This window comes from Manihot esculenta, chromosome 7 (assembly GCF_001659605.2).
Source record: "Manihot esculenta cultivar AM560-2 chromosome 7, M.esculenta_v8, whole genome shotgun sequence".
Lineage (NCBI taxonomy): Eukaryota > Viridiplantae > Streptophyta > Magnoliopsida > Malpighiales > Euphorbiaceae > Manihot > Manihot esculenta.
Genome location: NC_035167.2, coordinates 2,609,837 through 2,622,895, shown reverse-complemented (window position 1 = coordinate 2,622,895; position 13,059 = coordinate 2,609,837). Strand labels below are relative to the sequence as shown.

The 13,059-nt window shown below is 31.3% G+C and overlaps 1 protein-coding gene across 4 annotated transcripts; it reads left to right on the top strand.

Annotated features, from left to right (window-relative positions):
- The first annotated feature begins 6,599 nt into the window (after positions 1–6,599).
- Positions 6,600–11,340, top strand: LOC110618601 (leucine-rich repeat receptor-like serine/threonine-protein kinase BAM3). 4 transcript variants are annotated; one of them, XM_021761771.2, is made up of 3 exons: positions 6,600–9,573; positions 9,942–10,083; positions 10,610–10,746. In XM_021761771.2, exons 1-2 carry the CDS (start codon positions 7,011–7,013, stop codon positions 10,079–10,081), a joined length of 2,703 nt encoding a protein of 900 aa, XP_021617463.1. In that variant the 5' UTR covers positions 6,600–7,010; the 3' UTR covers positions 10,082–10,083; positions 10,610–10,746. The 4 variants fall into 4 exon arrangements, 2 of the variants coding, with proteins under 2 accessions (XP_021617463.1, XP_021617462.1); XR_002488536.2 differs by lacking the exon at positions 9,942–10,083 and having other exon boundaries at positions 6,601–9,355; positions 9,460–9,573; positions 10,610–11,057; XR_002488537.2 differs by lacking the exon at positions 10,610–10,746 and having other exon boundaries at positions 6,601–9,355; positions 9,460–9,573; positions 9,942–10,081.
- Positions 11,341–13,059: the final 1,719 nt, after the last annotated feature.

The following is a 13,059-nucleotide window of genomic DNA, read 5'->3' as shown; positions in this document are numbered from 1 at the left end:
GAAAAAACAGAAAAACCCAGATTTAGCAAAGGCAAAAGAGTATGTATCCAAGGATGAATCGATAATCCAACCTCTCTAAACTCCATTTTTATTCGATTAAATGGGTAAATTTGTTTATGAAAAATAAAGCGAGATTAAAAATATTAAATTTTATTTTTTAATTTAAATTTATTGTTGAATTGTCATTAAAATATTAAATAAAATTATTGTTCGTTTTAAAACGTGAGTTATTCATTGAACCGACTAGTATAGAATTTTGAGTCGGATCGTAATTGAATTTTCATCGATCTTTAGTCTTATTTTGAACAATTGGAGCATCAATCCTAGGGTAAAATTAACTAGGGTTTAATTAAATATTTAAATAATCACTTTAAGATTGATTTTCTACCATAACAATTCAAAAAATTTTATTAAACCCAAATAAAAGAAAAGGATACATATTAAATATGGAAAGGTATGAGATTAATAAATTAATCATAGCCCTTGAATTTGCTAATTAATAAATATTTTACATAAGACTATCATTGCTTGGCTAATGATGAAAGCAATAAACTTTTGAGAATATTGAATCTCTATACTTGAGTGTTGGATTGATTCTCCTCTTTCTTTTTCCTTTACAATGGATGTTCTCTCCAGATTAACCTTTTAAATTCTTCAAGAGTTAGCATATGTTCTTACGTCTGCTATCTCAATTTCATAATTTTTGTTCATATATATATATTTTTAATTATTTCAAAATTATTATCCATATTTTTTAACTATAATAATATATAAATTAATTATAGTTATGACCGTCGGATCTCATCTACTTTGTACGAGACCTGACCCAAGAAAATAACGCTGGTTTAAAATTCAGTAAGCCCTTTTTTCATTGATCATCGTATCAAATCTTGGCTAGATACGCGGAGCAGACCGATCGAAAGTCCAGCCCGGTGATGCGACGTGAAGAAGAACAGTTAGCTCTATCCGTATGCATGCCGGGAGAATTAAATGACAACCTGGCTTGGAGAGTGGTCTGACATACGAATTTGAGTGACAGAAACGGGTAACACTATAGTAAAGATACTGTCTGCTATTTAAAAGGGAGAAAGAATTTACACTCGTAATGCAAATTCTGTTTTCTGAATCTAGAACATTTAGATAAATTATTCTACCATAGACAAATAATTTTAAGTTTTAGTAACAGAAGAAAATGTAGATTTTAAAAACCAAACTCAATTTTAAGAAGATCATGGTAATTTCTGAAACAAATAAATTCAAGAAAATGGGCCCTTCAAAATTAAAAAAAACAAAAAAAAGAAAAAGAAAAAGACTGTTATTGTATGGTACAAAACATGGGCAAATCAAAGTGTACAAAATAAAACTGTGTAAGATATATAGATTCTTTGCTTCTCGACAGAGAACATATGCATGAAGATAGTGGCACGAAGCTTTTCGACGCATTGGCCGGACTGACGTGGAGGCACTTTCCTGTTAGATAATTGGGTCGTGTTGTTCACGCGCCTGACATATTTAGCATGTGGTGTTTTTGAAGCATGCATGATATTCCTCTAGTGGTTTGTGGATACATGAATAAATAAATAAATAAAAAAAACAAAGGAGGCTACTGGGTATTGTACGTCTTCTCTTTACCTGTTGGATGAAAGTGTGAATCTTTGATCTACAGACAGACCTTTTGGTTGAAGTCATTGAGAGGACACCAGCGGCAACAGCAACAGCAGCAGCAGCAGCAGCACTTCTATGTGTAGTCACATTCTCCATTATGATCTTTCCTTGTGATTGTTTCTGAGGATGATATGGTGGTTAACTGTATCATAATACCATTAAGGCTCTGTTTGGTAATACTGAATGTATTAATAATAATGCAACTGCCAGAGAAGGAACTGTTACAACCTGTGGTATTTAAAGCTGCTTTTAATTATAATTCCTTAAGAAAGATAAGGAAGAACCTGGTTCTCCTTCCTTATTAGTTACTGTACAAATGGTTCCATTAGATTGCAGAAAGTCAGCTATATTCTTCTTTGTTTTTTCTTCCAATCCTTTTCTCCTTCCTTTCTTGGGTTTTTTTTTTTTAAATAATAGTCATAATTACTTTTTATTTATATGATAATGCTTCTGCAGTGCAATGACCATGTGGTGCAAAATTGCAAGAATCCTGAGTATGTTATTGTTAGCCTTCCTCTCTTGGACTTGCCAAGGAAAAAAAAAATATAAACCATGTTTGGCAACAGCTTTTAAAATAGTGTTTAATATATTGATGACCGTCGGAGTGAGACCGAACCCAAAAAGAGGAGTATAGGTTCAAAGTCCATCAAACCATTCTCAGGCAGATCAGCCCAACATTGCGGTCCTAGTGTCTGATGACGTGAAGCAGACCGGACTGACTATGCGCACAGTTCCACTCGAGAATAGGCTAGTTCGGTGACGTAACAAGAGATAAGAGACGGGTAGCACTGCAGAAACATTGTCATTTTTGGATATGCCCTAGCTAAGCTAAAAGAAGAAGAGATAAAAGGGAGAGACGTGAGATCTGTCTCAACTAAGCTCTCCGAATATCATATGCGATTATAGTCAAAATAGCTTTTAGAATTCGAGGGATAAATTATAATTATCTCCTCTTTAACTTTTAGCTAATGGCTACTAAAGTAGTTACCAATTACTACAAACAATTGATATAGAAATTCCTGATAGATATATAATAGTAATTCCTGACAGATACTAAAACGACACCATTTTTTAAACTTTAAAATATAATAGTAATTCCTGACAGATATTTCAACAGAGTACTTAACTGTAATGCAATGAATGTGAGAATGGACCCAATGCTTTGTGGCTACCTACAAACAACTTGTCATTTGGAAACACAATATATAGACAACAAAAAATGGCAGACATAAATCAGAAAAATCAATTCATTTCTTAATTTCCTGTGTTTTTTTTGCAATTATTAAGATTATAAATCACAAAATCAAATCATTTCCTAATTTTTTTTATACCTTTTGCAATTATTAAGGTTATTTGCTCTTTCTTTAACAAAACCTTTTTAAATCAAAGATAAGACTAATAAAATCCAAGATGGGTTGGTGTGGCTTAAGTATTTGGACATGAAAATCTAGCTAAAAGTCGATTAGACGCTTCCACTTGGGATTTAGTTAAATTCACATAAAATTTATATTTAGGGTAACAATTGAATCGAGTGACCACATTAGGGTTTCCAAGCCATAGGAGAGGCAGATCAGAGGACAGTGACCCTTCAAAGATGGGGCAGATCTGCCCATCAATAAGACAGATAGGGACACCTCAAAAGGGCACCCTCCCAAGTCTCTCACTCATGATATAGTATCAAGCACAAGTGGAACCAACCACTATTTTTATGACAAAACCCACATGAAAGAGAGAAGTTCATGTTAATACAAGAGCACTCTTTCCCAAGTATGAGGGGCCATGGATTTTTCTTTTTGAGAAAGAGAGAGATAGTGAAAGAAATAGAGAATAAGCTTTTATTTTGGATTATAGTTCGAAATTAATTTCGATAAAAATATTTTTTAAATATATTGATTAAAAAATATAAAATTAAAGTCGATTTGTTTTAATCATAATAATATTTATTTTGAAGTGGAAGATGAAAAGCAAATATATATTGCTCTAACTTTTACTTTAATTTGAGCTCTCTCTTTAAGACTATTCCATCTTCTAATAAAGTTGAAATGCACATTAAGCATATACACAAGTGTTGGTCCCAAGCCTGTAGGGCAAGGAAGAAGAAGAAAGAATAAAGTTAATCAAATGAAAAAGCTTCCAATGGTTCCCTCTTCCATGCAACCTATCCATACTACACAATTATATATTGATCATTTTACAAACATAGTAATGATATATTAATAATCATCATCTTTTACTTCTTACAACTTCCACTGTCTCTTGCAGCCACATGTTCCCAACTCATAATCAAAAAATTTTTTAAAAAATTTACTATTTAATCTCCGTAATATGTAAAAATTTATTATTTAATCTATTAATTTTAAAAATGTATCAAAATTATTCATTTTTGAACAGAGCAGTATACAGTTTAAACTAAAAAAATTGACCGAACTGAATTAATTTGAAAATTTGATTCGGTTCGACTTTTAATTTTAAAATTTTCTATTCGATTCATTTTAATCAGAAAAAATTTAAACCGAATTGATTAGTGATAATAATATGTTATTTTCAATAATATAGAGAAATTAGATCTTATTAAGATTAAAATATTTTAATTAAATTTTAAAATGCTAAAAATAAAGTGTAAAAAATAAAAAATTTATTAAAAATTGAAACCAATTAAATCGAACCGAATCAAACTGAATCATATCGATTCGATTCGATTTGATTCGATTCAATTTCTGACCAAAATCAATTCTGTTCAGTTTTCATAAATATTAAATTTTGGTTTTTAATTTATTTGATTTGGTTCGGTTCAAAACCGAACCGGCTGAATGCTCACCCCTAATTATTTTATCATTTTAACCGTTTAGTTCTTACTATGTAATTCATATGGTATGAAAAATTCATTAATTAATCTCTCAATTTTGTAAAAATATTGACTAATTATTACTCTATATTGAGAGTATTTTAGATGTTTTTGTAATATTTAATGGTTAAAACTGACGAATGAAGTAACTAGTAGAAATTTTAAAATCTTAAAAACGTTTTAATGTATTTTTTAAAATTGAGTGACTAATTAATGAGTTTCTGTATAAAATAGGGACCAAATAGTAATTTTACCAAAAAATTAACAGCTTAAATGGGTAATTGAAAATTACCCATGTGCATCAAAATACACAATTGGGTGTGATTTGAAAATCAATTTTTGATACAATCTAGATTGTTGTACTATTATGATTCTGATAACATGTGTATGCAACTTTTTGATGGGTCCTCTATGCATCATCTATGAACTAATGTGCTTCTTTATGTCACCCTTGCATATTTTTTATGTCATAAGAATGGATTAAAGATTGGCTAGCTGTACTATTGCTCTTGATAATGGAATTTCTCTGTACAATATCATTTATGACTGATGTATCCCAAAGTTATTCATGGAGTTGGCAATTGATTTTTTGCTTTGTTTTCTATTTTACTTTTGATACTTCATAAAAGAAAAAAAAAATTGCTTGATACCCATTAAGGGGTTTAGACAATTGTATTTCTTTTTCTCTATCTAGTATTATAGGAAATTTCGAAAAAGACATTAAGATTAGGGCATTTTAGAGCACCGAAAGATTGTTAGGAGTGAGTAGTATCGGTTTAAATCGAAAAAACCGACCGAACCGAATTAATTTAAAAATTCGATTCGATTTTTTATTCATTTCAGTTTGATTCGATTTTTAATTTTAAAAATTTCGATTATTTCGATTCGGTTCGATTTTAATAAAAAAAATCAAAAAAATTGAACCGAACCGATTATTGATAATAATATGTTATTTTCAACAATATAGAGAAATTAAATCATATTAAAATTAAAATATTTTAATTAAATTTTAAAATATTAAAAATAAAGCGTAAAAAATAAAAAAAAATTCTTAAAAATTAAAATCGATCAAACCGAATCGAATCAATTTCTGATTAAAATCAGTTCGGTTCAGTTTTTATAAATACTAAAATTTTGATTTTCAATTTATTCGATTCAGTTCCGTTTTAAACCAAACTGACCGAATGCACATCTAGAATATTGTATTAAATTTTTTATCTGTTTTGTCCATGAACATAAATAAATTCTTATGTTTACTTTATTTTTTGAAACTGAGATTCGAACTCGAAATCATTAATTCACGACTTCAATTAACAATTAATTTTATGAAATATTAGAGATTATATAAAGTAAAAAATAAGAATGAAATAATTTGATGTAACAATTATTTTCTCCACTAGTTTGCAATCATAGTATAGAGTAGTCACTGCAAAAATCATACATATATGGTTGTCATTTACAAAAAGTAACAGGGCAATGCAGCCATTTTTAAAATCATTCAAACTCTGCAATTCCAACATCTCTCATTCAAAGCAATAAAGAGCATCCTTTGATTAAAGCTAAAGGGCATTTTTGTCATATAAATAAATAAAAGAAGTAAAGAAAGAAAAGAAGCAGTAGCATCCAACTTTACTTTTTCTCCTCTTAATCTCAACTTTAAATTTCTGTTATCCAACTGCTTTTTCAATTTTCTTTCTTTATAAAAATTAGAAAAAATTAAGATTTAATCTATATTATGAAAAAATTCATTAAAAAAATATATTAAAACATTTTCGACAGTTTTAATTATTAAATATTTTATTATTTAGTCTCTATAATTTAAAAAAAATTATTAATTTTTAATTTTATATGAAATTTACTGGTTAATAACTCCGTATTATAAATTTTTTTGTAATTTAACAGCTAAAAATTAATAGAGTGACTAATCAGTAAACTTTTTAAAATATCGTGAATATTTTAATATATTTTTTAAAATCGAGAGATCAATTAGCAAATTTTTTTTTGATATAAGGATTAAATAATCATTTTCTCTAAAAATAATTACTATTCCTTCAAAATAGTTAAGCAATCCTTCTTCTCCTCTTCCTCTATCCTTAGACCTTAGTTTCTGATTTTATTTTTCCTCTTAGGCTCTCTCAGCTTAAAGTATAGAAAACAAGCAAGAACCATTTTCCTCAAGAATTTCAATATCCTCTTCTTCTCTTCCCTCTCTCTTAGTGTTAAAGGGGAAGAAAATAAAGGAAAGGAAAGGAAAAGAAAAGAAAAGAACAGAAAAGAGAAGCAAAGAAAAGGGGAGGCTTAGCTTCTTCCTTGTATTTCAAGACTCTTTCTGTGAAGATGTTTGATTCCTTAAGCCCATACACACTTGAAGTTTCGCAGATTCCCTTCACTTTTCCTTCCTTTTGTAGAAAATCTATCAACACCCAAGTTCTTAAATCCATTTGTCTTTGCTTCGAGTCCTTCCAAACTCAATTCTCCTGAGAAAAATTTTCAACCAAACATGGTCCCCTTCATTGCCTTGACCCTACTTTCTCTTCTAACCACCTGTTCTGCTTCTTTAGTCAATGATTTTAACGTATTAGTCTCACTTAAACAAGGATTTTCATTCCCTGAACCAAGCTTGAGCACGTGGAATTCTTCAAATCCAAGATCAGTTTGTTCCTGGGTTGGAGTTCGTTGCTCTCGTGGGCGTGTTGTTTCATTGGAGTTGACAGATTTGAATCTGTGTGGCTCTGTTTCACCTCAGATTTCCAGGCTTGATAAGCTCACCAAGTTGTCTCTTGCAGGAAACAACTTCACAGGCAGTATTGAAATTGTCAGGTTGAGTAATCTTCAGTTTATTAACATCTCAAACAATCAATTCAGTGGTGGGTTGGATTGGAACTACTCAGAAATTGAAAGCTTGGAAGTGTTTGATGCTTACAACAATAACTTCACTGATTTTCTTCCTCTTGGGATTCTAAGCTTGAAGAAACTCAAGTACTTGGATCTTGGTGGCAATTATTTCCATGGAAAAATCCCAGAAAGCTATGGGAAAATGATGAGCTTGGAGTATCTCTCGCTTGCAGGAAACAACCTTCATGGAAAAATCCCTGGTGAGTTGGGGAATCTCACTAACTTGAGGGAGATTTACTTGGGTTATTACAATGTTTTTGAAGGTGAGATTCCTGCAGAGTTTGGAAATTTGGTGAATCTAGTTCATATGAATTTGCCAGAATGTGAACTACACGGTCCAATTCCTCGTGAGCTTGGAAACCTGAAGCTGCTTGATACTCTGTATTTGCATGCCAATCATCTTTCAGGTTCTATTCCAAAGGAGTTAGGAAACTTGACCAACATGGTGAATCTTGATCTCTCCAACAATGCACTCACTGGTGAAATCCCATTTGAATTCATCAATCTCAAGAAACTGAAGCTCTTCAATCTCTTCTTGAATAAACTACACGGCTCCATTCCAGATTATGTTGCAGAATTGCCTGATTTGGAAACACTAGGCCTATGGATGAACAATTTCACTGGTGAGATTCCTGGAAAACTTGGCCAAAATGGGAAGCTTCAGATTCTTGATTTGTCATCAAATAAGCTCACTGGTACAATCCCACAAGACTTGTGTTCATCTAATCAGCTGAGGATTCTAATTCTCCTGAAAAATTTTCTGTTTGGGCCAATCCCAGAAAGTTTGGGAAAATGTTATAGTCTCACTAGAGTGAGGCTGGGGCAGAATTACTTGAATGGCAGCATTCCAAATGGCTTCATTTACTTGCCTCAGTTGAATTTAGCAGAGTTGCAGAACAATGTCCTGTCAGGAACATTATCAGAAAATGGTAATAGCTCATCTAAGCCTGTTAAATTAGGCCAACTCAATTTGTCAAACAATCTCCTCTCAGGCCCTTTGCCATTATCACTTTCCAATTTCTCTTCTCTCCAAATCCTTCTGCTCAGTGGAAACCAATTCTTAGGTCCAATTCCACCTTCCATTGGTAATCTCCATCAAGTTCTAATGCTTGATCTTAGCAGAAATTCATTTTCAGGTTCAATTCCACCTGAAATTGGAAACTGTTTCCATCTCACTTTCCTTGATATGAGCCAGAACAATCTCTCTGGTTCAATCCCAACAGAGATTTCCAACATCCATATATTGAACTACCTGAACTTGTCAAGAAATCACTTGGATCAAGCAATACCAAAATCCATTGGTTCCATGAAAAGCCTCACTGTTGCTGATTTCTCTTTCAATGATTTCTCTGGAAAGCTCCCGGAATCCGGCCAATTCTCCCTCTTTAATGCCTCTTCCTTTGCAGGCAATCCTCAACTTTGTGGTCCTTCCCTTAACAATCCTTGCAATTTCACAACCATCATCAATTCACCAGGAAAATCCCCTGGTGACTTCAAGCTCATCTTTGCTCTAGGCCTGCTGATATGTTCGCTGATATTTGCAACTGCTGCTATAATCAAAGCCAAGTCTTTCAAGAAAAACAGCTCGGATTCCTGGAAGCTGACAGCTTTTCAAAAGCTGGAATTCACTGTCACAGACATCCTGGAATGTGTGAAAGATGGAAATGTAATTGGGAGAGGAGGAGCTGGGATTGTTTACCATGGAAAAATGCCAAGTGGGATTGAAGTTGCAGTAAAAAAACTACTTGGTTTTGGCACCAACAGCCATGATCATGGCTTTAGAGCAGAAATTCAAACACTAGGCAACATCAGGCATCGAAACATCGTCAGATTGCTCGCTTTCTGCACAAACAAAGAAACCAACTTGCTTGTTTATGAGTACATGAGAAATGGAAGCTTAGGAGAATCATTACATGGGAAAAAAGGTGGCTTTTTGAGCTGGAATTTAAGGTACAAAATTGCTATTGAAGCTGCTAAAGGCCTATGTTACCTTCACCATGATTGTTCACCATTGATTGTTCATAGAGATGTAAAATCAAACAATATTCTATTAGATTCGAGCTTCGAAGCACACGTTGCAGATTTCGGATTAGCTAAATTCCTCATTGATGGGGGAGCTTCGCAATGTATGTCAGCAATTGCAGGATCTTATGGATACATTGCTCCTGGTAAGTACATTTTACTTGAGATTTTTCTTTTGCCAATTAAGTGATATCAGGATTCAGGAGTCAGCTTTTGAGTACTGTATTACATTTTCACATACATTACTAATGCTTGCTTTCTATTTTTGTGCATAATTATTCTGCATAAAAACTTGAGATAGAACAGAAGAATTTTCAGTTTTTTCTGTTTTAGAAAAAATGGGTATACACTGTTTATAGGAAAAATGGGTTTGGAATTTAAACTTCAGTTAAATTTTCTCATTTATAATTAGAAAAATAAAGGATTATATGAAGCTATTAAATTTTTTATCCCAACTATGCTGTATAAATATGATACTGCCTCTCCTATCTGTCTCTTTCTCTCTGTGCTAAAGTGACAGCCTGCAGAAAAACCACCCGTGATTTGTGCTATAGAGAGAGAGGGAGAGAGAGAATTTTTTGGGTATTCGCAACACAACAATCAAACAGACAAAAGAACCTAAACACTTTGTTGGGTCCACAAACTCAATCTTAGAGGTCTGTATCTGACATTTCAGTCTGACAATTGATTCTAACGTAACAGTACGTTGAGATTAGTGAAAGCTAACCGACATGCATGCACACCTATTTAAAACGTTAATCTTTTATGTGCAGTCGCCCAATTTTGGTCTCTTACGTGTAAAGTTATTTTTTTTCCCCTTCAATTTTAATTATTATTACAATTATTTCATATCCATTCATTTATTTTTCTATTATAAATAAATAAATTATAATAATTCACTTCAAATATTTTTGTTTTTTTCTTCTTCTTTTAAATCCCATCACCCACTAGGTCTTGTTTGGCTTGTTTTGAGCTTTTCTGAGCAAGTAGACATGTTTTTCTTGTCTTTTTCCTCTTACCTAATTCCATGTTTTGTGGGTTAATTTCCTTAATCCCAACATGAATATTCTGTAAATTGGGTTTTGTTGTGCTTGCATTTTAGTAGTCCTATGATGCATCCAAAAAAAAATGATCTTGCTATGTCATGACTAAATTTTGTTAATTTAATTCTACTTCTTGCAGAATATGCATACACATTGAAAGTCGACGAGAAGAGTGACGTGTATAGTTTTGGTGTTGTTCTTTTAGAGCTTCTCACCGGCCGACGACCAGTAGGTGATTTTGGTGAAGGAGTGGATATCGTACAATGGAGCAAAAGAACAACAAATAATCGAAGAGAAGACGTGATGCATATTATCGATCGAAGACTAACAATAATACCTAAAGATGAAGCAATGCATTTCTTTTTCATTGCATCATTGTGTTGTCAAGAAAATAGCATCGAACGACCTACAATGAGAGAAGTAGTTCAAATGCTCTCGGAATTTCCTCGCAATTCTCTAGATTATTCTCAAAAATTAAGAGACAACGAAAATGAAAAAACTTGTGCAAAATCAAAACAAGACCTTAAAATATAAGGAGTTTGAATATCTCTTATATGTTTCTTATTTAAATGGTATTTTTTTTTAAATGGGTTTGATTTTTGTTATAGCTTTTTAATTTCTCTTTTATTTAATTACTAATGTGAAAAATATATTAATTTATTTATTGTTCTAATTATTGAGCTTAGAATTAATTAGGCATAGAAGTTTTGGAGAGCATAGAGGGGTAGGAATAATTTTGTGGGTTGCACTCCTTTTTAAGAAGTGTCCTTCTTTAGGTGGAGAGCTTGCAATCTTTTTTATTAATGGGGTCATGCTTGCTCTTTGTATTAATGTACTCTTCTTTATACAATGCTATATTGAATTGCTTTACATGTTACTTCATTTCTCTCTTTTTTTTAACTTTTTCTTTCCCTTGTGCCATAATCAATGTTCATAGCTGTGCAGAGACAGCATTATACCTTCTGAGGATGTGGAGCCAATACAGATCAAAAGAATCATAATTAGTACCATCGTATATATTAGTTGGTCTTAGGGGTAAGCATTCGGTCGGTTCGGTTTAGAATCGAACCGAACTGAATAAACAGAAAATTAAAATTTTAATATTTATAAAAATCGAACCAAACCAATTTTGATCAGAAATCGAATCAAACCGAACCGGTTTGATTCTATTCGATTCGGTTTGATCAGTTTCGATTTTTAATAAATTTTTTATTTTTTACACTTTATTTTTAATATTTTAAAATTTAATTAAAATATTTTAATCTTAATATAATTTAATTTCTCTATATTATTGAAAATAACATATTATTATCACTAATCGGTTCGGTTTGGTTTTTTCGATTTTTTCTGATCAAAATCGAACCGAACCGAAATAACCAAAATTTTTAAAATTAAAAACTGAACCGAACCAAATTGAATTAAAAATCGAATCGAATTTTAAAATTAATTCGGTTCGATCAATTTTTTCGGTTTGAACCGAATACTGCTCGGCCCTAGTTAGTCTCTTATATTTTTAAAAAGTCTACTAATCAATCTCTTCTACTTAAATTTTTTAACAAAATTTAATAGTTAAAATTAAAGAAATGACTAATTAGTAAATTTTTTAAAATGTTAGAAATATTTTAATATATTTTTCAAAATTAATATACTAATTAGTGAATTTTTCTATACTATAGGAACTAAATAATAATTTTTCTTTTTAACAATTAATTTCTAAATTTATTGCTGAAATAATCTTTTATCTCCTCCATGAAATATTCATGAAAGAAATATTCTATGTAAAGCTTTTTTCTCTATTTTCTACTGTGTCTCTGTCTCATTAACTCTCCTCTTTTTTATTTTCCATTTACTCTTATTATCTGGATTTACCATGGATGCAAATCTTGGTCAGCTGAATGAACCAAAGAGAGGGGATATAAAATTAGAGAGACGATAAGAGAGAGAAAATAAGTTTGAGAGATAAGTATTATTGCTGTATGGAAGAGTCATGTCAGCAATATATAGAAACTAAACGTGAAAGGACTTTTATATTAATTAAAATAAAGATCGGGGTTGTATTGCAAATTAAATTTAAGTTACCATACCATTATGTACTCATGAATTCTGGTACAGTCTATGAAATTTATTCTAAAAATAAATTGAAAACTGACAGTTAAAAAAGAACATAAGAAGCCTTGTATTGTTTTTTTTTTTGTTTTTTGGCCATACTTTAATTTAGGTACGTGCAATCAATCAGTTTGGTTCCGAATTGAATCGAATTGAAAAATTAAAAATTAAATTTTAAAAATATTAGTGATACAGGACTATTTAGACTCCGTCAGGAGTTGTAACCAATATCGTTTGGTTAAGACGAAATAAGAGAAAAGATAAACTAAAAGACGAAAAGTCTTATTGAAATTTCTTAAAAATTGGAAAGTGTGTTCCTAATAGCCAAGGGAGGCTATTTATAATAGAAATAAAATTCTAATATGCAAAAATAATCTTAATCCTAATAAGAGTCTAAAATCCTAATAGCCAAGGGAGGCTATTTACAATAGAAATAAAATCCTAATATGCAAGAATAATTCTAATCCTAATAGGAGTCTAAAA

Coding starts and splice junctions, on each gene's coding strand:
- LOC110618601 (XM_021761770.2), top strand. CDS start 7,011: ATGGTCCCCTTCATTGCCTTGACCCTACTTTCTCTTCTAACCACCTGT. Junction 9,574..10,609: donor TTATGGATACATTGCTCCTG/GTAAGTACATTT, acceptor TACTTCTTGCAG/AATATGCATACACATTGAAA.